This window comes from Oryctolagus cuniculus, chromosome 6 (assembly GCF_964237555.1).
Source record: "Oryctolagus cuniculus chromosome 6, mOryCun1.1, whole genome shotgun sequence".
NCBI lineage: Eukaryota > Metazoa > Chordata > Mammalia > Lagomorpha > Leporidae > Oryctolagus > Oryctolagus cuniculus.
The window spans coordinates 58,992,071-59,014,068 of record NC_091437.1 but is presented as its reverse complement, the minus strand read 5'-3'; the positions used below and the strand labels follow the sequence as shown (position 1 = coordinate 59,014,068).

Here is a 21,998-nt window from a genome sequence, read left to right as displayed (position 1 = left end):
GGTTGGCGTAAAGATGAGAGGAGGAGGCAATGCCAGTTTCACAGTGGTTGAGCTCCTAGGCTTGGGTCCACTGCTGCCACTTCCTGACTGCGAGATCTTAGGACTGAGTTAGAACTGCTGAAGGTGCAGAAGACAGAAACCCGAGCAAGATGGATTATTCACAAAGACCCCTGATGAGCTGACGGTAGCAGGGTTCAGGTGTAGCTGGGTCTCGGGGCCACGAGGTCAACAGGAATGTAGCTTTCTCCATGCTTGCCTTTCTTTATGTCCAGGCGAGGTGTTGTCTGGCGTGCCGGCAGCCACAGCTCCAGCCCAGGTCCAACAGGTCAGCACAGTGACTCCGGGATAAGGGAACACCCCAGCTGTTTGAGCAAAGTCTCATTGGCTCATCTCGGGTCACATGACCAGGCCATGGCGGGCCAGCCAGCGACTGGACGTGAGACCAGCATCCAGCCCCCGCACTAGGCTAACAGCTGGGTTAGATTCCCTGGCAGGTGTCCAGGACCCAGCCTGTGGGGCTAGTAAATGCCCCCTCTGGTGAGGCAGGACAGGGTCAAGGAGAGACCCCTGGGGGCAGTTGGAGCAGGTCCCCACTGTCCTGTGGGAAGAGCCTGGTCCCCTTACGAGGGGCCGCCTTCTGATTTAGTTCTCTGACTTGCTTATCTTACAAGAACCAGGCCCTCATAGTCATCCCTGCCACGCCATTGACGTCTGGTGGCGTGACTCATTCACATGGCGGAGCGGGGCTGGGTTTGCAGAGGACCACGTGGTGTCGGGTCTCAGCCCTTAGTCTCTCCAGCCGGGCACCCTTTGGGAGCCCACTTAGCCTAGCAGAGTGACAGAGAGACTGTATGTGACAGAGGTCTTCCATCTCCTGGGTCTCTCCCCAAATGCCCACAACAGCCTGGGCTGGGCCAGCCAGGTCTCCCATGTGGGTGGCAGGGACTCAGGTACTTGGGCCGTCTTCCACTGCTTTCCTAGATGCGTTAGCAGGGAGCTGGATCAGAAGCAGAGCAGCCACAATTCAAAGGAGTGCTCTGACAGGGGACGCTGGCATCGCAGCCGGCGGCTTCAACGGCCAGGCAGGGCACTTGGGATGAGCAGGATGGCCATAGGACTGTGGGCCGCACCGAGCAGAAATGTGGATTGCTTGAGCCACATAGTAACAATATCAGCAGCCATGTGCCGGGTACCTGTCTTACCCGCCCTCCCACTTAATCCTCACTTACAAGTGTGGAGTTGGTGTGTGTCTGTTTCACAGGTGGAGAACCTGCAGCTCCGAGGAGCTGAGTCATGTGCCCAGAGAGCAGCATGCCACGTCAGACCCAGACGTGACAGTCTGCAGCCTGTGTCGCTAACCACTGCCCCTCCCTGCCTCTAGAGTCATGTGCCCAGAGAGCTGCATGCCATGTCAGAACCAGATGTGACAGAGTCTGTAGCCTGTGTCGCTAACCACTGCCCTTCCCTGCCTCCAGAGGACTCCAATACTGCCTTGGGGTCTGCCTATTCAAAGATAGATTTGCCCATGTGGAGTCCTGCCCACAGCCCCTCACTGCATGGTGCAGATAAAGTCTGTCCTGCAGGGAGCGGCTCTGAGCAGCACATGGGCACTTGGCAAACAGGCCTCATGCATGGGAGAAGCCCACTGTACGCTGCACTGTGCGACCTTTTCCCTCTGAGTTCCCCCACTGATTCGTTGTGACCTTCGGACCAAGGGTCACAGCCCCACCGAGCCAGGGCTTCCTTCACAGAAGGTACAAATATTTGTTGAACTGAATCCCAGGCTGGCACAGGGAACCCAGATGGATCTCTGCTTCCTGCTTGTGTTACTCCAGGTAGGGTAAGAGCCAGGTGTTCAGAGAGGGATCTCTCTCCCAGCCAGGGTACTCAGGCAGGGCTGGCTTCCTGGAGGAGGTGATCTCGGAGCAAGCTCTTGACAGTGAATTAGGAGTTGACATTCCAGTGCAGAGGGGGAGAGGCGCAAGGGAGCAGGGGTTGCAGGCGAGCATCTTGCAGGATTCCCACAGCTGAGTTCCTCTGCTGGCCAGTGGGCTGATGAGGAGGTGCCAGCCACGTCTGAGAGTGGGCACTGCTAGCAGGAAGCCCTGCCGTGGGGATCCAGAGGGTTGAGCACGCTCTAGGTCCTAGCTCTGGACCCTGCTAGGCACGTGCTTCTGGGAGGAGCTGTTCTCAGATGCGGCAAATCCCAGGGCCAAGGCCACGTCTGGATCTGGGCCATGGCATCTCCCGAGACAGAAGAGAGTGTCCCAGGTCATTCAGTCCAAATCCTATTTCGGTTGAGACAGGACTGACCCGTCCCCTTCCAAGAGCCTGGAACCCCGCCGTGCCCTCTTGGACGAATTCAAAAGCCCTGAGTTTGCTTGTGGGGACTGCTGCTCCGACACCCGCGCGTTCCCAAGACCAGAGGACGGGAGGGCTTCGTCCCGTCTTTGCTGGAGGTGGCAGAACCAGAGTTCGCACTGCCTGGACAGCTTTGGTCCAGCTGGGAAGGTGTCCCAGTGAGGTCCTTGCCAACGTCTGGCCCATGGCACCAGCAACCGTGTTTGTGCAGAGATGCTCCATTCTGTGTTCAGACACGCTTTTCACCCCACACACAGCCTTCTTTTCTTTTTCTGTTTTCTTTTTTTTTTTTTTTAAGATTTATTTTATTTATTTGATAGATAAAGTTACAGAGAGAGAGTGAGGTCTTCCAAACTGCTGGTTCACTCACCAAAAGACCACAAGAGCCAGAGCTGAGCTGATCCAAAGCCAGGAGCCAGGAGCTTCTTCCAGGTCTCCCACGTGGGTGCAGGGACCCAAGGACTTGGGCTATCTTTGATTGCTTTCTCAGACCACAGCAGAGAGCTGGATCGGACCTGGAGCAGCCAGAACTGGAACCGGCACCCATACGGGATGCCAGCACTGCAGGTTGGGGCTTTAACCCACTGCACCACGGCCTTTTGAGAGGAACTGTTTGTTCATCCTGATGATGGATGGGCAAGAGAGCCCTTTGCCGCACACTGAACAAGTCTGCATTTGTAAACTAGAAAGAGCCCTGGTTATCTTGCATTCTTGTGTCTGAGCTCAGATCCAGGCCTGTTACTGCCACCCAGCATGTCAACTCTCCTCTCCTAGACTGACCAAGCCAGTTCAGCACTTCTCTTATCCGTGGGTTCATTCGTTCAGTCACTCACTCGCTCTTGGCACAGAGATAGACCAGGTGCTGGCCTGTGCCAGGGAGGAGTTCAGGGCATGGGTGCAGAAGAGCAGAACGCCACGGGCGAGCGGGGAGAGTGGGGGGAAGTGAGCAGCCAGGGGCCAGTGGCAGGCTCCACGTGGCACAGTGACATTTAGCCTAGCTCACTGAAGGAACAAAAGCTCTGAAGAGCACAAGTCACGAGTTGTAGACTAAGTCCATGTACACTGCATCTGTGGCTCTGAAACCCCCTCCCCAGGGACCACAGGGGCCGGCCCAGGCTGTAGCTGCCCATGACCATCCCCTGGGCCTTCCTCCACGTCCTGCTTGAGCTCCCCTGGGACTTGGGGCCTTTGTGATATTGAGGGAGTAACCCCCTCCCAAGTCCAGCCTCCCCTGCCGCTGCTAACACAAACCACGTGTGGCCATCCCCGCCAGCTCGCGCAGTGTTTGCCTTGGACAGCCTGGCCCGCTTCCCCCACTCCCCAGGCTGATGTCTTGGAAACTGCTGATGGAGTCTTCCCCTCGGAGGCTGGGAATGTGGCATCTTGAGGCCCCTCCTTTCCCCTCCTGCCCCCACACGTGACTCATCTCCCTCCGGGTTTCCACTCCTTCTCGCCCTACACGCTTCTTGTGTTATTTGGGGCAGTGAGGGGTGGTGGATTTCTCATCAGCAGGGACAACAGCTATGATTGGCCTTCCTGGTCCTGAGCTGTGGCCTGCGTGGGTGTGGGGCCCACGTGGAGCCCCTGAAGCACCTGCTGCCAGGCCTTGGGTGGTGAGGGTGGCAGTGCTCTGCATGGAGGCAGCTGGTGGCTGCTGGACGTGGACACACTGAGACCAAAAGCAAAACAACTCACTGGCTTCTGATCTTTGAACCGTGATGCCCAGTCCCAGCCTTGGCAAATAGCCATCTTACTAACACCAGGTGGGATCAGGGAAGCCAGATGCGGCTCTGTGAGGAGGAGGACTTGTAGAGCCACTGTCCAGTACAGGGGCCGCTCGTCCCATCAGACTCTTTAAGTAGGAATTGAAATTAAATACAATTTTAAAAATCGGGTGCTGAATTGCAGAAGCCTCATTTTAAGTGCTCAGTGGCCATCTGGGGCTGGTGGTCACCCTATGGACAGCACGGATATAGGATATTCTCATAACCCAGGACAGTCTGTCAGAGGGCCCAGCTCCAGCTATGGGGGTGGGGGTGGGGGTCCGGGCTTTCTGCAGGGGGCTGGGGGTGGTGGAGGGGCTACCAACCTTGAAACAGCTCCTCACAAGGAATGTTACTTGGTCCTGGAGAGGAGGGGAGCCGTGCCCCAGGCTACGGTGTACCTATCACACAGGGACACACCCGGGTGCGATCCCGGGGGTACCCAGACACTGAGCGACAACGTGGAACGGTGGTGCCCCGGGGGGAAAGGAGCGGGGAGTCCCTGCTGGTGAGCCCAGAGTTTCCATGTTGCTCGGCTTCTGTGGGTGGCCGGGGCGAGGGTCGCACCTCGGTGCAAGTGTGTGCTTGGTGCTGCTGAGCTGTGCACTTCCGTAGGGTTTAGGGTGTGGGTGTTTAGTGCAGTTGTTTTTAAAACCACATGGTTGGCTGGCGCTGCGGTTCAATAGACTAATCCTCCGCCTAGTGGCGCTGGCACACCGGGTTCTAGTCCCGGTCGGGGCGCCGGATTCTGTCCCAGTGGCCCCTCTTCCAGACCAGCTCTCTTCTGTGGCCCGGGAGTGCAGTGGAGGATGGCCCAAGTCCTTGGGCCCTGCACCCCATGGGAGACCAGGAAGAAGCACCTGGCTCCTGCCATCGGATCAGCGCAGTGCGCTGGCCGCGGCGGCCATTGGAGGGTGAACCAACGGCAAAGGAAGACCTTTCTCTCTGTCTCTCTCTCTCTCTGTCCACTCTGCCTGTCAAAAAAACAAAAAACAACCACATGGTTGACAGACTCTTCAACACCCAGTACTCCCACAGGGCAGAGGGCAAGGGGTGGGATCCTCATCCCCCAAAGAGTTTCCGTCCGGCATCCGTTGGCTGTGTCCCTCATTCCGCAGGTGGCCCAGGGGCACGGTGCCGGCCAGGGGCTCACAGCAGGCCTGGAGAAGTGTCCAAGTTCCACCCCAGGGCCCTCGGGTCCCCAAGGGTAATCTCTGTGGTTGGACTTGCCAGCATTTCAGCACAGATCTGCTGTTGGCGGAGTAGCAGTGAGTCAGGATGGAGGGTGGAGGAGGCCTGGGGCACCCCAGCCACGTGGGCACTCGCCTGGGGACTCTGAGGACGCAGCAGTCACGTGAGGGCGGGTGGATTTCTGGGACAGTTTTTTCAAGGTGCTTTGACATTGCCTTTCACACATAAAACTGAGAAGGGGGAAATGAGATCACATTAGGCAAAACCTCTTAAGTCTCTGAGACACTCTCCCGCAGAGACTGAAGGATCGCTCTGCTCTCCGTCGGCACCGCGCCTCCCACAGGCGCATGGTGTGCTAAGCGTGCCTCATCTCAACCTCACTGTCCTGGCTCACGTGGCTCCGAGACTGATCAGCGGGAAAGGAAAGAAGATGGAGATCCAGAGCCTTGGACTGGTCGGGCCACCACCTAGCTGTGTGATCTCAGGCAGATTCACTGCCCTCTCTGTTTCCCAGTCCTAGCTGCGACGTGGACGAGGGAGTGTTTATGCCTCAGAGCTACAAGGTTGAGTGAAATCATGTATCGGGCTTGTCACATGCAGATGTTTGTGGTGATTGTGCATTTTTGGTGGATAATGCTGATACAAATGTTATTCACCAGGATTTCTTAGCAAATATCGCCTACAGCAGTCTCCCAAAAAGCTCATTCCACCCAATTTTATTTTATGTTTTCTACTTAAGCTTTCTTTATCTATTTAAGGTAATTTCAGGTTTACAGTAAAACTGACTGCAAAGTATGGAGCACTCCCATATGTCCCCTGAGCTCAGGCACACTACCAGTATCTAGTGCTGCCTGTTGTCGTTGCGTGCCTACTATGTGCCAGATTGTTGTTGCGTGCCTGCTGTGTACCAGCACTGACAAACTCTCAGATTCAGAAGAGGCAGGCTGCCTTCTCCAGCAAGGTGCCCCTGTGACCTGGCTATCTCTGAAGGCCAGCGGTCGCAGGACAGAAGAGGGACAGATGTTGGAAGCCACAGATGATTAGGCCTGCCCCCATGTCCAGGATGCCCAGCCCCATGTGCCCAGGGGACGGTACATAGAGCAGCACCGAGGGGAGCGAGAGTCTGGTGCAGAGGCGAAGATACCACACAGGACAAGGACACCCACATCCCATATCTGGTTGCCTGGGTTCAAGTCTTCACTTCCATCGCAGCTTTCCGGTCATGCACCGGGGAGGCAGCAGGTGATGGCTCAAGGACATAGGTCCCTGCCACCCGCATGGGAGACCCAGATTGCTTTCCAGTCTCCTGGCTGTAACCAGCCTTGACTGTTGCAGGCATTTGGGGGGTGAGCCAGAGGTTAGGAGATCTCCATCTCTCTACTTCAAATAAATAAAAGTCAATGAGAGGCGTGTGGAGCCCGGCACCAGGCCCTGTGCTTTCTGACTGTCTCAGTAGCTGTCAGTAGAGGCCAGCTGGTGTGCAAACTGAAACACGGTGTGCACCGCAGGCCTGGTCCTGCCTCCACGGCTGCAGCCCGGGGCCGGTTTCTTCCCTTCTCCCGCCTTCAGCTTCCTGGGTACTCACGTACACCTTGGAGGGCTCGATGAGGGGCGGTTCCTAGAGAATCTAGTCCCTGCCTGCCACATGCTGGGTGCTCAAGTTACTGGGGTATCTTGGGAAGTTTGTGGAAAAGTGGAATTTAAAGATAAGCTTATTTTGCTGCAAAAGAATTTTGAGATCCATGTGGTTTTTTCATAATACACATTTATCATGAACCTTTTAAAAAGATTTATTATTATATGATCTGTTTAGATTTATTTGGTTTATATGAAAGGCAGAGTTACAGAAAGAGAGAGATAGGGAGAGAGAGAGAGATCTCCCATCCACTGGTTCACTCCCCAAATGACCACAACAGCTGGGGCTGGGCCAGGCCGAAGCCAGGAGCCAGGAGCTTCTTCCAGTCTCTCTTGTGAGTGCAGGGGCCTAAGGACTTTGAGCCATCTTCTGCTGCCTTCCCAGGTGCATTAGCAAGGAGCTGGATCAGAAGTGGAGCAGCCGGGACTTGAACCAGTGTGCATATGGGATGCTGGCGTTGCAGGAGGCGGCTTTACCTGCTGTGTACGCCACAGTGCCAGCCCCTACTCACGAGCTGTTCAGACTCCTTGTATATGCGTCCCTGTCTCCTGATTTCTTCCTCCCCAGATGCCTGGGCAGTAGCTGGGCTAATTTCTCCATCCAAGGGACAGACTAGAGTGCAGCGTGACCTGATGGGCAGGCTCTCACATTCCAGCCATCACTCTGGGGGGCTCAGGACACCCTCCCCAGCTGCTTTGACTCCTTGCCCCATGCGCTAGTCAGGATAGGTTAGGATGCACCACTCCAACAAGTAGCCTCACTGGGCAGCTTCTTGTCCCTCACTTGGCAGAACATCCATCAGAGGTTGTCGGGGGCTCTGGACCCTTCCCACTGCACCCTGCTGGCAGAGAAGCCACTCTGGTGTGTGGCCAGTCCCCGTAGCAGAGGGCAGTGGAGAGTGGTCAACCACGCACCTGTCAGATGGACCACCATGATGTGACGCTTATCTCTCATGCTTGCACTGAATCCAATGCATTCCCCTTCGAGGGGGGTGGAGAGAGTACAGAGCTTCCCTCCCCCCCGCCCTCGTGCTCAGAAGCGCTTGGTGACAACACTAGTGACAATTACAACCAACTTAAAGATCAGACCCTTAAAGGTTGTCAGGGTCCCCAAGCCACACAGGGAGTAAGAAGCAGATCCCCCTTCTCTCTTTACAGCAGCCTACACCTGCCTGTCTCCAAGCCCACCTTAGAGCTATCAGTTTATTTTTCAGGCTCCTCTCTAGACTCTGGCCCTTTTCATCACGTAGCAGCACAGGCCAGGCACAGAGCATGGAGATACCTGCTGAGCCAGCCTGGGGAATTCAGAGTGGATCAGGAGACATAGTGACCTCAGAGGCATAAACCTAACCATACCAACTGGGTCTTCATGGTGTTTTCCTTATTAAAAAGATTTCTATTATTTATTTGAAATGTGGGGTGATGGGGGCAGTGATAGAGAGATTTCCCATCTGTTCTTTTATCCCCCAGACATCTGCGGCAGGAATGCCATCTGGTCTCCCACGTCGGGGACAGGACCCCAAGTACTTGAGCAATCACCTGCTGCCTCCCAAGTGCATTAGCAGCAAGCTGAGTGGGAAGAGGAAGTGGGCCTTGATCCCAGGCACTGTGATATGGGATGTGGGTGTCCCCAGCGCCCGCCCCAGTGGTTTGTGGTTGTCGTAGGCACCAGCGTAATCTGATGTCCAGTGGCCCTGAGGGTGTCGCTCCCATGTGAGCTGAGAGTGGTCTCTCTCCATTCTGAGCCTTCACAAGTCTGACAAGCGGCAGATGTAAAGAATTTCTGGGTTGAAAATTGCCTTCGCCATTAGTTCGGGTGTCTGGAAATTTGAACAAAGTGAACTTCCTGGATATCAAGTCTGATGTCCCACGCAATTCCTTTATGACATCAGAGATGCATTTATAGTATTGTGAAAAGTGTCTCTATTTGGTATTCTCTTCCCATTTAGATGCAGATGCTGGACAAATTTCCCATGGAAGGAGGACAGAAGGACCCCAAACAGCGGATCATTCCCTTTCTGCCAGGTAGGTGAGACAGGTGCCCCCCCCTGGCAGCTCCGGGGGACTCCAGAACAGCTCCTGGGATCTCTCAGGACACCGAATCGGCTTCTTCTCCTTTATCTGGGCATGTTGTCCCCTGGCCAGTCCCAGTCGCTTATGGAAGAGGTGACCGAGAAGATGGGCTGCAGAGATAGATCCTGCCCCGTCCAGGTGCTGTAAACCTTGAGCCAGACCGTCATCTCTGGATCCTCAGTTGCTCCCATCTCTAAAATGGGGACAAATGGAGTTCAGAAAGTTTTTGTAGTGAGTGGCTTCTCTTGTTATTACTGAATTAGTTTTCTACTCCTGCATAACAAATTACTGCCAGTTCCACAGCTGAAGACAACGCTCATTTATTATCTCACAGTTCTGTGGTTCAGAAGTTCAGGCAGGCTCAGCTGGGTTCTCTGTTTAGGGTCTCCAAGGCCAAAGTCAAGGTGTCAGCTGGACTGAGCTCTTGTTTGGAGGACCTTGGGAAGAATCCACTTCCAGCCTCACTCAGAGCGTTGGCAGAAGTCAGTTCCTTGCCGCGATACAAGATCCCTGTGGACTGGGGCCCAGCAGGGAGTCTTGTGCTTCACATCCCTCTGACCTCCCCTCCCGCCGCCATTCAGAGAAAGCTGCCTGCTCCTGGGGGCTCTGGGATTCTCTGGCTGATCCAGGATGATCTCCTTGTCTTTGGGGGGATACAATGTACAATAGTGCATTGTGTGCCTGGGCTCTGTGGATCAGAGCAGGGCAGTTTTGGGGACCCGTTCAGAATTTCTGCCTACCACAGCTTCAGGTGCCAGGCCAGTCGCGGGCAGAATTTAATGCCATCATGGCTCAGCCCTGGTCTGAAGACACTCGGCATCCATCCTTTGCACCCCAAATTCCTTACCAAAGAATGGTACCAAAGCTTCTTCAGCTGAAAAACTGAGTTACCCAATCCATTTTACTTAAAGAAAATTACTACTTAAAGTAATAATCACTACTATCGTTTTTTAAAATTTTTATTTGGGGCTAGCACTGTGTCATAATGGGTAAAGCCACCTGCAGTGCTGGCACCCTATATGGGTGCCAGTTCCAGTCCTGGCTGCTCCACTTCTGATCCAACTTCCTACTAATGCAGCGGAAGATAGCCCAAGTCCTTGGGCTCCTGCACCCATGTGGGAAACCCGGAAGAAACTCCTGGCTCCTGGCTTCAGATCGGCCCAACTCTGGCCGTTGTGGCCATTTTGGGAGTGAACCAGTGATTGGAGGGTCCCTCTGCCTCTCCCTCTCAGTCTCTGAAGCTCTGCCTTTCAAATAAATAAGTAAATGTTTTTTTAAACATTCTTATGTATTACTTTGTATTGTATTTGAAAGATAGGAGAGAGATCTTCCATCCACTACCCGCAATGGCTAGGGTTGGGTCTCGCAGAAGCCAGGAGCCAGGAGCTCCATCTGGGTCTCCCACATGGGTAGCAGAGACCCAAGTACTTGAGCCATCATCTGCTGCCTCCCACTGTGCACTTCAGCAGGACGCTGGAGTCAGAAGCGGAGCCTGGACTTGGATCCAGGCACTCTGATATGGGCAGGCAGCTATCTATTGTGGGTCAGTGGCTGGGTGAAGTGCTTAACGTTCATAATTTTATTTACTGCAGGGTAAGGACCACTATGCCCATTTTACAGGTGACAGAATTGAGGTCCAGACACAGCATGGCTGACTCTAGACGTCATACTTGGAGTTGGATGACCTGGGTCCCCATCCCAGCATCCCCTGTTCACCAACCCTGTTACCTTGGGCAGATGGCTTAAATAGCTTTGATAGCATTTCATTTCATCATTTGCAAATTGAAGCTGATAATGGAATGCAAATAGTAGAGTTGTTATGAGGGGTGTGTAAATGGCTGGCAGATAGCTAAGGGCTGTCAAGCACTTACTGTTATTTTTATTCATTCATTCGTTTGAGAGGCAGAGAGCTCCCATCAGTTGGTTCCCTCCCCAAATGCCCACAAGGGGCCCCAGCTGGAACTCCATCCAGGTTAGCAGGAGGCTGGAGTCGGGAGTCAGGAGCCAGGCATACTCTGATGAGGGGTGTGAGTGTCTTAACCAACGTCCCGCCACCGGGGCCACACGGCCAGCCCTCTTACTGTTATTTTCATGGACACATGATCAGCAAAGTGACAGTTACTCTGAGTCTCAGATACTTAGAGCTAGGGGGTCCCTTCAGGTCTTTCTCCCTTTTCAGGCCCCATGGGGGGGCGGGGAGTCCCACCCCTCGCCCCACCCCTGCAGGACACCGGTGGGTTCCCCAGGTGTTGACATTGTCAGTTAGAGTTAAGAGACAGGGACGGTGTGGTCGCCACCCCACTCCTTCCAGTGGGAGAATCCTTTGCCCCAAGAAGCCAACATTTTAGTTCCTTGCCAGCAAAGTGTACGACCACGATGGAGAAAACACACCGCGCCGGCTGCTGCGGCCAAGTACCAAGGCTTTGGAGCCAACCAGCCCAGCCCTGTGGCCTCCAGCAGGCCACATCGTCCCCACCCTCCATGAGACTGTGCCCACACTTGTAAGTGGCGCATAGCAGGTCCTCAGTCAAGGCAGCAACACGGCCTGGGACGTGGCTTTGGAATTGCTCGGTTTCCTGTGTTGGGGTCTTCCTTAAAAGCCCAATCTGATATTCCAGTTAAACAGAGCTCTAAATGTAGATTTTCCATCAGGGCAGGAAAGGAAAGCAGTGAGTTACAATTCTTTACTGGATGAAAGGCAAACCCAGCTCTGGGAAACCTTCCCAAGACAGAGAAGAACTTGATCCCGACCCTCTCCCAAGCTCTTAAAAGCCTTCGTGGTTACGTAATCCTTTTCCACCCCAAAATTAATGAAAACGCTGTTCTCAGGGACACAAAGCACCCACTTGTGGCCTGGAGAGGCCCTGTTGGCCCCAAGACCTCTGTGCCCCCTCTTGGCCAAGGCCAAGGGCAGGGAGGCACAAAAGGGTGGTCGGGGCTCCTAGGGGGCCAAGACTGCTGCTGCATCAGCAGAACAAAGCCAGGACAGGGGGAGGGGAGGGGCGGCCGCTTTGCAGTTTTCCAGCCCAGCAGGAGCTGGGGAGGCCGACTTGGCAGAGCTGGCGGCTTGAAAAGAAGAATTACAGTTTGGCCTTCCTCCACGATGGAAAACAAAAGCCGGCCCTTCCCACCAGACACCCTTTCCTCTCCAGGAAGGCAGCAGCATCTCACCCTCCTTCCCAGGCTGGCAAACAGACGCTGCACTTGGAGGCTTCTGCACCAACAAGGGCCTGGCCACAGAGGCTGTGGCTCATGGGCCTGACCCGCTGGCCACACAGTTTGACCTCAGAGCGGGGCTGGAACAGCAAGCGGCTCTGCTGTAGCTCAGTGAGCCTTAGGAAAGCTGGGGGTGAGAAGGGGACACGTGCTCTTGAGTGTATAAGGTGAAGTGGTGTCCCCCAAACTGCTTTGCAAAGAAAAGTAGGGAGCATTTGCGACAGCAGGCCAGCCCTGCTGCTGGGTGCATGGAGATTACTTCGAAGAATTAAGATCTGCTCTCCTATTTTACAGATGAGGAGACCGAGGCTCTAAGTGCTAAGTGCTTTCTCCATGGCAACACAGCTGGCAGGAGGCAGCCCTGGGGTTGGTCTGTGGCCTCCCCAGAAGGCCCTGCTGCTGCCACCAGGTTCCTGAGCCCCCCCTTGCTGACAGATCTCCAGACTTATACCCAGAGGCCCCTGTCCCCTGAGGCCACACGGGGCAGAGGAGGAGGGACATCTTTGTCCTTGTGTCACACCTTAAGAAATGCTGAATGCACCTGTTTTCAGTCTCTAATCCCATAGCCTGAGCCTTGGGTGGGTCCTCCCATTGGGCTCTCAGAATGGGCCTGTGCCCATGACCAAGGTCTGTGCTAGCTCCATGTAGCGATAGATAGATAGATAGATAGATAGATAGATAGATAAATTTTTAGTTATGTATTTGAGAGACAAAGGTCTTCCATCCACTGGCTTAGTCCCTAAGTACCCACAACAGCCAGGGCTTGGCCAGGCTGAAGCCAAGAGCCTAGAACTCTTCCATGTGGGTCTTCCGTGTGGGTGGCGGGGACCCATGTGCTTGAGCTATCACCTGCTGCCTCCCAGGGTGTGCGTTAGCAGGATGCTGGATCATAAGTGGAGTAGCCAGAACTCAAACTATCAAGACATCTCCTTGATGTCTTATTTCTGCATTTCCTTCAGCCCCTCCCTTGTGACAGATCAGGTAGGTAAACCTTGAATGTGTGTGCTTTTCTGCCATGTACCCATGGGGGGATCCCCTGTCTAGATTCTTGGGAACCCACTGACTTGCTTCCAGCAGACCTCATCCTTAGCACCTCAACATCTTGGATCTTTCTGGGGATCTTCAGCAGTTGTGCCCGTCTTTCCCTGTGGCCCACATTCGCCGCCTGTGTGTCATCCTGGAGGTGTTTAACACCGTGCCCAGGTGTTGAGATGTTCCTGAGCAGTGGGAGGACTAGTGGCAGGTATTTAGTGCAGAAGGAAGACTCGGGACCCAGACGCTAACTGGGTTTGTCACCTTTGCTAGCAAAAGCCTCATTTGTGCATTGACCAAAGTTGGTGCCACAACATTGAGGCCCAGCAGCCCCTGTGTGGGCCCAGCCCCACGAGCAGTGCCTGCAGAATAGGGAATGGGATGTGCACACTCCCGAGAGACAGGAGCATTTAACCCATTGGAAGGGCGTGAGTGTTCCCAAAAAGGAGTGGGGTGTAGGGCTGCATGGGGGTGGGGTGTTCCAGGCATAGAAGAAGGCGTGGAGGTTGGGGGAATATGAGACAAGAACAGAAAGTGTGTGAGGCGTGGGTGGGAGGGAGCAGCTGTTGGGCCAGGGCACATCTGGTGTCCGTGTCCTGCTCACCCACCTGAGAGTCCTGGAGTTGCGTAGGATCTTGTGCCATCAGGCCTCTGCTGCTTTCCTCATCCCTTCCCCTAATGGTCCCCAGCCACCTTTGTCTCCCCAAAACTGACTCACTGGGTGTCATTCCCCCAAGCCCGTGTGCTAGAGCTGTGAGCAAGATTTGGGGGGACCTCGCATGGGAAAGCCCAGCAGGGAGTTCTTGGTGGCAGCCAGGAGTTTGGGGACCCCTCAGGCGTACCCCTGAGACAGCCACGGCCACACCTTGCCAGGCTGCCGAGAGCTTGTCACCACCCCCTTCCAACGCTGTGCGTGCTCTCATCTTCCGCAGGCAAGATTCTCTTCCGCCGGAGCCACATCCGGGACGTGGCCGTCAAACGCCTGGTACCCATCGATGAATACTGCAAGGTAAGGCCACGAGATGCCCACATGGTCTGCCTTGTGAGCATCGTTTTCCTTTGCTGGCTACAAAATGCTCACTGTGGAAAAAAACTGGGCCATTGAAAGGAATCTGGGCAGGGGCAGGAGGTGGGAACCACCCAGGATCCCTCAACCCTGCGCCGAACTTGGGAAGGATTGTACATATTTCTTTCCCCTTTTCTGTGTCCATGCAGTTCTTTGTGGTCTGAGACCATCGTGTATGTGTTGTTTCAGTTGTCCGAATTCTGTAACACAAGAACTCGCCTATGCTACTAAAATATTCTCTTGAGCTTACTTTTTATTTTTTTAATCGTTCTGTTTTTTTAAACATTCCACAGAGCTTTAAGCATTCCGTGATTGGCGTGTGATCATTGTACATGTTTGTGGAGTTCAGTGTGACATCTCAAGACCTTTATGCAGCAGACACTGAGAAAAATCTCAGAAGTTAGCATTCCCGTCTCCTTGTCATTCCTTGATGTCTGGAGCCGTAGGGGTCCTCTCTTCTAGTTCACTTTTGGCGGCTGCATAGTAGTCCCTTGTGCATGGATGTTTCCAGAATTGCCCAGGCAGTCCCCCTGTTGTTGCAGGGTGCAGCTGGCTTCTTATCACCAGGACATTCCAAACGAGGGGCCTGGCTTTGGGCTCTGTTTCACTGTATTTGAGGCTGTGGTCAGGAAAGAGTATGTTTTTGTTTAGCTTCCCTTAAGTATTTATTTCTCCAGCTTCAAAATCAGTAGCAGTTCCAGTAGAAGAGGGGTGGAAGTAGCAAGGAATGCCCTTAAAAGTGGAGCAGTGACCGATTTCCCCTTTAGCTGGAGAACAAAGAGAGGTAGTTCATTCTTGCCCAGTGTGTTCTGTGTTTTTACACGGCCAGTGTAAGCCCATGAAAAAGGCATCCAGACTCAAACGGAGGCACTCAGATACCACAATCCTAACTGTAGAAAATCCCAAGAAATCCACACATACACACGCACACACACGCACACACACACACACACACACACAAAACACTAGATGAATAAGTAGGTTTAGTACATTCACAGGATACAAGATTGATGTTCAAACATCAATTATATTTCTGTATCCTTGGAATGAATAATCCAGAAATGAAACTAAAAAAGCAAATCTACTCACATGGCATGGAAAAGAATAAAATACTTAGAAATAAATTTAACAGAAGGATGCAGAATGTACACACTGAAACGACAAGCATTGCAAATAGAAATTGAAAAGTCTACCCCAGCGGAGCAGCAGTGTTTCAGTACTCGTGGATTGGAAGACCCAGTATCATCGGGATGGCAGATCTCCCCGGTTTGATCTACATATTCCGTACAATCCCTGTCAAAATCCTAGCAGACTTTTTTTTATGGACATTGACAAGCTGATCCTAAAGTGTATATAGGAATGCAAAGGACCCAGAATAATGAAAACACTTTCAAAAAAAAAAAACAAAAACAAAAAACTAGAGACATTGTACTACTCATTTTTTTTTTTTTAATTTTTTATTTTTTGACAGGCAGAGTGGACAGTGAGAGAGAGAGAGACAGAGAGAAAGGTCTTCCTTTGCCGTTGGTTCACCCTCCAGTGGCCGCCACGGCCGGCGCACTGCGCTGATCCGATGGCAGGAGCCAGGTGCTTCTCTTGGTCTCCCATGGGGTGCAGGGCCCAAGGACTTGGGCCATCCTCCACTGCCTTCCCAGGCCACAGCAGAGAGCTGGCCTGGAAGAGGGGCAACCGGGACAGAATCCGGCACCCCGACCGGAACTAGAACCCGGTGTGCCGGCGCCGCAAGGTGGAGGATTAGCCTAGTGAGCCGCAGCGCCGGCCTGTACTACTCATTTTTGAAACTTCCTGCAAAGCTACAATGATCAAGACAATATAGTACTGGCATCCGGACAAGCGTATAAGTCAGTGGAACAGCTTTGAGAGTGCAGAATTAAACTATTGTAACTTTTTGGTCCATTGATACTCAACAGAATGCCAAGATAATTCAATGGTGGAAAAAAAAAAAAAAAAAACCACAGGCTTCAGTAAACAGTTGGGACCATGCCATTGCACTGGTTTCCTAGGGCTGGGGAACAAAACACCACGGATTGTGTGGCATGAACAATAGACGTCTGTATTCTCTGGGTTCTGGGAGCTGGGAATCTAAGCAGAGGGGCATTCAAAGGCCTTCCCTGGCCTGGCTCATGGCTGCCCCGCCTGTGTTTTTTTCATGGTCTCTCCTCCGTAGCTGTCTGGGTCCTGATCTCTGTTTCTTATCATGATGCCAGTTGTGTTGGGCAAAGCCTAGCCCTAATGACTTCATTTAACTTTAAATCAACTCTTTAAAGACCCTGCCTCCAAATTTAAGTATTGTCACATTCAGAGGTACCAGGGATTAAGACTTCCACACAGCAACTCTACACCTGCCAAAAAAATGAAGTGGGTACCTTCATCTAGGGCCACACACAAATCAACTCAAAATGGATCACAATATCTACATATAAGAGCTGAAACTATAGAACTTCTGTAAGAAGAACAGAAAATCTTCATGACCTTGAGATAGAAGAAGAGTTTTTGAAGATATGACACCAAAAGTAGGAGTCATAAAAGAAAACTTGGTAAAATTGGACTTCATTAAATCCACTTATAAACTTCTGTGCCTCAAAAGATACCATGGGGGTGGGGGGCAGTGTGCACGCTGTGGCGTGGTGGGTGAAGCCACTGCTTGCAGTGCTGGCTTCCCATATGGGTGCCGATTCTAGTCCTGGCCACTCCACTTCCAATCCAGCTCTCTGCTATGGCCTGGGAAAGCAGTAGAAGATGGCCCAAGTCCTTGAGGCCCTGCATCCTCATGGGAGACACAGAAGAAGCTCCTGGCTCCTGGCTTCAGATTGGAGTGGCTCCAGCTGGTGCAGCCAACTGGAGAGTGAACCAGCAGATGGAAGACCTCTCTCTTTCTGTCTCTACCTCTCCTTCTCGCTCTATAACTCTGCCTTTCAAATAAATAAATAAATCTTAAAAAAAAAAAAAAGATACCATTAGGAAATGAAAGATGTGCTACAGACCAGAGGAAATATTTGTAAATCTTTTTATCTGGTAAGATATTTGTGTTGTGACTAAGTGAAGAACTCTTACAACTCAATGATTAAAAAGACAACCCAATTTTGAAATGGGGAAAAAAGATTGCAACAGAAATTCCCCCCATGGAGACACAGGAGTGACTAATAAGCACATGAAAAGATGAAATAAACTAAAACCATAATGAGATGCCTGCTAAGAATGGTGCAGTCAACAAGACACACAACACCAAGTGCAGCTGAGGAGGTGGAGAAATTGGGTCCCCTGTGCTGGTGGGGGATGTAACGCAGGAGGCCATCCAGGAAGGTAATCTGGCAGTTTCTTCAAAAGTCAGACTTAGCACGTCACCTGTCGGGTAGATACGCAAGAGCAAGAACTTGTCTGTAGATGTTCATAGCAGCATTAGTTCATAATAGCCCAAAACTGGAAGCAATCCACATGTGCATCAAGTGGCGAACAAAGAAAACAGTGGCATCTCCACACAGTCGAGTGTTACTTGGCAGTACACAGCTGTGAGAGACCGGTCCGTGTTGCAACCTGGAAGAATCGCAAGGGCACAAGGCGAAGTGAAAGACGGCAGCTGTGAGAGACTATGTATTGTGTGACGCCATTTCTCTGAAATGTGCAGAAAAGGCAAATTCGTGGAGACAAAAAGTATGTCCGTGGTTTCCTGGGCCTGGGGGCGGTGGAAGTGGAGATGGACTGCCAATTAGGTTGGAGGAGATTTTTTGAGGCGATGGAAAAGTTCTAAAACTAGATTGTGGTGATGGTTGCGCAGCTCTGTAATTTACTACTTATCATGGAACTGTGCACTTACAATGGGTAGATTTTATGGTATTTAAATTATACAAGAGAAAAAGGTAACGAAGGGTCAATGCAGGGGCAGATGAGCCGTCGCGTGGCCAGAGACGCCGAGGAAGGGCTGAACCCAAACTGGTGTCATTCCTCCAGCAACTTGAAGAAGAAGGTTTTCCTTTTATTTTTATTATTCTTTTAAGATGGATTTATTTATTTATTTGAAAGGCAGAGTTAGAGAGAGAGAGAGCTTTCCATCTGCTGGCTCACTCCCCAAATAGCCTGGATGAGCCAGGCCAAAGCTCGGTGCCAGGAGCTTCTTCCAGGTCTGCCACATGGGTGCAGGGGCCCAAGCACTTGGGCCATCTTCTGCTGCTTCCCCAGATGCATCAGCAGAGAGCTGGGTTGGAAGTGGAGCAGCCAGGTCAGGAATCGGCACCCACATGGGATGCCAGCGCCTCAGACAGCGACTTTACCTGCTACACCACACCACCGGCCCTGAGAAGGTTTTATTATTCTCATTGTGTAGATGAGGACATGAAGGCAAACAAAATTACTTCCAGTAATAGTATAGGAAGGTTTGGGAGCTGAACCTATGCCTTTTGTGCCTCAGCACTCACATACCATGTGGCCTCCCTAAAAAAAATAAAATCAAGAGACTGAAGAATCGAGCCAGTGTTTCAGAGGCAGTGTTGTCTGGATGTGGCCTGGGTGTGGCAAGCTCAGGCCCCAGTGTGGCCGTGTTGCAGTGGTGGGACCTTGAAGAGGTGGTTCCTAGTGAGAGGTGGTTAGGTCATGGAGGCACTCTGAAGAGATTAATGCTGGTCTCAAAGAGTGAGTGAGTTCCCTCAAGAGCAGGGCTTTGTTTTTGTTTTTAAGATTTATTTATTTATTTGAAAGGCAGTTACAGAGAGAGCGAGAAAGACACCTTCTGTCCCCTGGTTCACTCCCCATATGGCTGCAACAGCTGGGGCTGCAACAGCTGGGGCCAGGCTGAATCCAGGAACCTGAAACTCCATCTGAGTCTCAAAAGGACCTGGGCCGTCTTCCACTGCTTTCCCAGGTGCATTAGCAGGGAGCTGGATTGGAATTGGAGCAGCGGGGACATGGGATGCCGGCATCAGACAGTGGCTTTACCCACCACGTCACAACGCCAGGCCAGAACACAAATTCTTAAATTCAGTGGAGGCAAGCAAATCCATCTTTGCGTGGTTAGTACTCCGTGTGTCTTTGCAGCTCCCTCTAAACCTTGAGATTATAAAGCTATTTCCGTATTTTTGTCTCCTAAAACCTCTTACGACATTCACATCTTTAGTTTTCTTGGTAGTGATTTCCTGTATGGTGTGAGGTAGGGGTTAGTTATCATTTTTGTCTTCTCACACAGAGACCCATTTGTTTCCTCAGTGCGCTGCAGGGTTACCTTAGCATCAAAATCCAAATATCAATGGGGCCGTCTTTGGGTTCTCAGTTTTGTTCCAGTGTTTGTCCATCATTATGCCAACATAATACCATGTCAGTTACTGTGGTGGAGCAGAAAGTTCCTTCCATTGAAATACATGAACCCTTGCCCTTGTGTAGCTCAATCTATTAGAGGTGACTACTGCCTAATAACATAAAGGATCAGTTCACAATAGGTCAGTAACAGATACCCTAATTTCTGGGAGAGTCTCCGTTTTCTGTAAAAGACTTTGCAGATCTTTTGCAAAGTTTCATCTCCCTCCAAGAGGGCAGATCCTTTGGAGCTAAGAGGAATCTGGCCAGTCAAAAATCCCAAAATATCTGCTCCGTTTCCTATGATTCATTAATAGCAGGGGGTGGGAACTTCCATGTGGCTCGTGTAACATAAGCAGTTTCTTCCTGTGGTTAATCCAGGTGAAACAGATCTCTGTAGCATTCCAAACATCAGGCAGATGTAGGCAGCTGCAGGCAGCTGCTGGTCTCGATCCCTTATCACTTCCAGATTTTAAATTTCCTTTTCAGTGTCACGGGCCCAGGGCTTGGTGAAGCCCTGAGAGTGAGGAATGTCTGACGCTGGGGAGAAGTCAGGTGCACTGGTGTGGAGCAGCTCATGTGGTCTGAGGGTCAGTGGCCTCTGGGGAGGATACCAGCAGGAACTTCCTGCCGAGCAGGGTGACCCCAAGGCGCCAGTGTTTTTACCAGGAAAGGGATGAAGAGATCTGCCTTTGCCAGGGAGATAGCATTAGACAGACTGCAGTCACTTGACGCTTTCTTTACAGATTTTTGTTGCATCCTACCACCTGTGTTATTATTTTCTTTAACTCACTCCTTAGGGGCAGGCGTTTGGCCCAGTAGTTGAGACACTGGTTAAGACGCCTGTATCTCATGTCAGAGTCCTTGGGTTGAATACCTGGCTCCTGACTCCAGCTTCCTGCTAATGCAGACCCTCGGAGGCAACATGATGGCTCAAGTAATGGAGTTCCTGGCACCTACAGGAGACCTGGATTGAGCTCCTGGCTTCTGGCTTCAGCCCTGCCCACGCCAGACCTTGCAGGAAACCACTGGATAGGAGCTCCCCTATTTCTTTTTTAAAAAATAAGTAACTCTTTAGACTTCATAAGATGATATGTTTTAGAGAAAACTAGATATCAGAACCGTATTTTAAAAACTGCCATCATGTGTCATGATAAAAGCAAAAACAACAACAAAACAACCACAACAACTAGCACAGTTTTTAAATCCAGCTGGTTAGCTGGTTGCTGTTGCCTGCCTACCTGAGACCCTGCAGAGCCAGGGCTGGCCCTGGGGAAGTATTAGAGCAGTGTTACTTCTCTGGGGCTTTCTTTTGAAGTCATAAAGGATTGGAAGAGACCTGAGAAAACACTAACTTTGTCAGCAGCCAAGGTGCTGTTATGTAACGTGAACACCTTGCTGCCCATGGGAACCACCATGTTGTTGTAGTTGGTACAGAACAGGGAAGGGCTTGGCTGATGTGTGTCCTGCAGCTGGTCTGTGATGGGGACCTTACACCGTCAGTTACTCTGTAGTGCACATCTCCCAGATGCATGGTTTTCACTCCATTTTACAGATGAGCAGCCTGAGGCTCAGAGCAGGAATAGGTCTTGACCTTCTACAACCATTCAGCTGGGAAGTAACAGAGACAGAATAAGGGGCTGGTTCTTCTGTCTGATCTCCTGTGGTTACCCTCAGCAAGCAGGACTTGCTCTCCTCTCGTCCCCACAAAGATCAGCCACACCAGCCCGGAGCACCGGGATCCCTTCTAGAACAGAACGGACTTCTGCTAAAACTGTGGTTCTTTATCTCTGCTGCCCAAGTCTGGGACAGTCCTGGTGTGTTTCAGGAGAAGGATTACTTCTCCATGCTGGGTCAGTGTTTTCTGTTAGCCCGTCTCTCCTAAATGAAAGGGGCAGACACATCAAAGCAGCCAGCACTGCCTGTTATTAGCAAGTTGGCTTATTTTAAATGGTTTGGGGGTTTGGTTTGGCTTTTGCCTCCTAGCAATAGCTCAGAAGCAGAACAGCTTGGCCTTGTTGGGAGGTTTCTGTGGGCCTTGTGTCCTGTCTCTCAGTGGTCCACTCGGGGCTTCACTTCTGGCTTTTGCCTCCTAGCAATAGCTCAGAAGCAGAACAGCTTGGCCTTGTTGGGAGGTTTCTGTGGGCCTTGTGTCCTGTCTCTCAGTGGTCCACTTCTGGGCAGGAAGGATGGCCACTCCAGGACTTGTGTCCCATGCCCTCCCAGCCGGCCTGTAGCAGAACCATGTGGCCAGGGCCGGGCCTCTCCCTCGTGTTGGTTATCCAGTGCATGCTTTTGGACCGGATGCCATGGTCTTTCCCAGCAGTGCCTAGGCATGTAGGGCAGGTGGAGAAGGA

At 52.0% G+C, this 21,998-nt stretch overlaps 1 protein-coding gene across 1 annotated transcript in view; it reads left to right on the top strand.

Annotated features, from left to right (window-relative positions):
* SH3PXD2B (SH3 and PX domains 2B) overlaps positions 1 to 21,998 on the top strand; it is a 105,744-nt gene that overhangs the window by 41,307 nt on the left and 42,439 nt on the right. The window contains exons 3-4 of the mRNA XM_051843617.2: positions 8,900 to 8,975; positions 14,204 to 14,280. Coding sequence (XP_051699577.2) covers positions 8,900 to 8,975; positions 14,204 to 14,280 — 153 coding nt within the window. The remainder of the gene's footprint in view (positions 1 to 8,899; positions 8,976 to 14,203; positions 14,281 to 21,998) is intronic.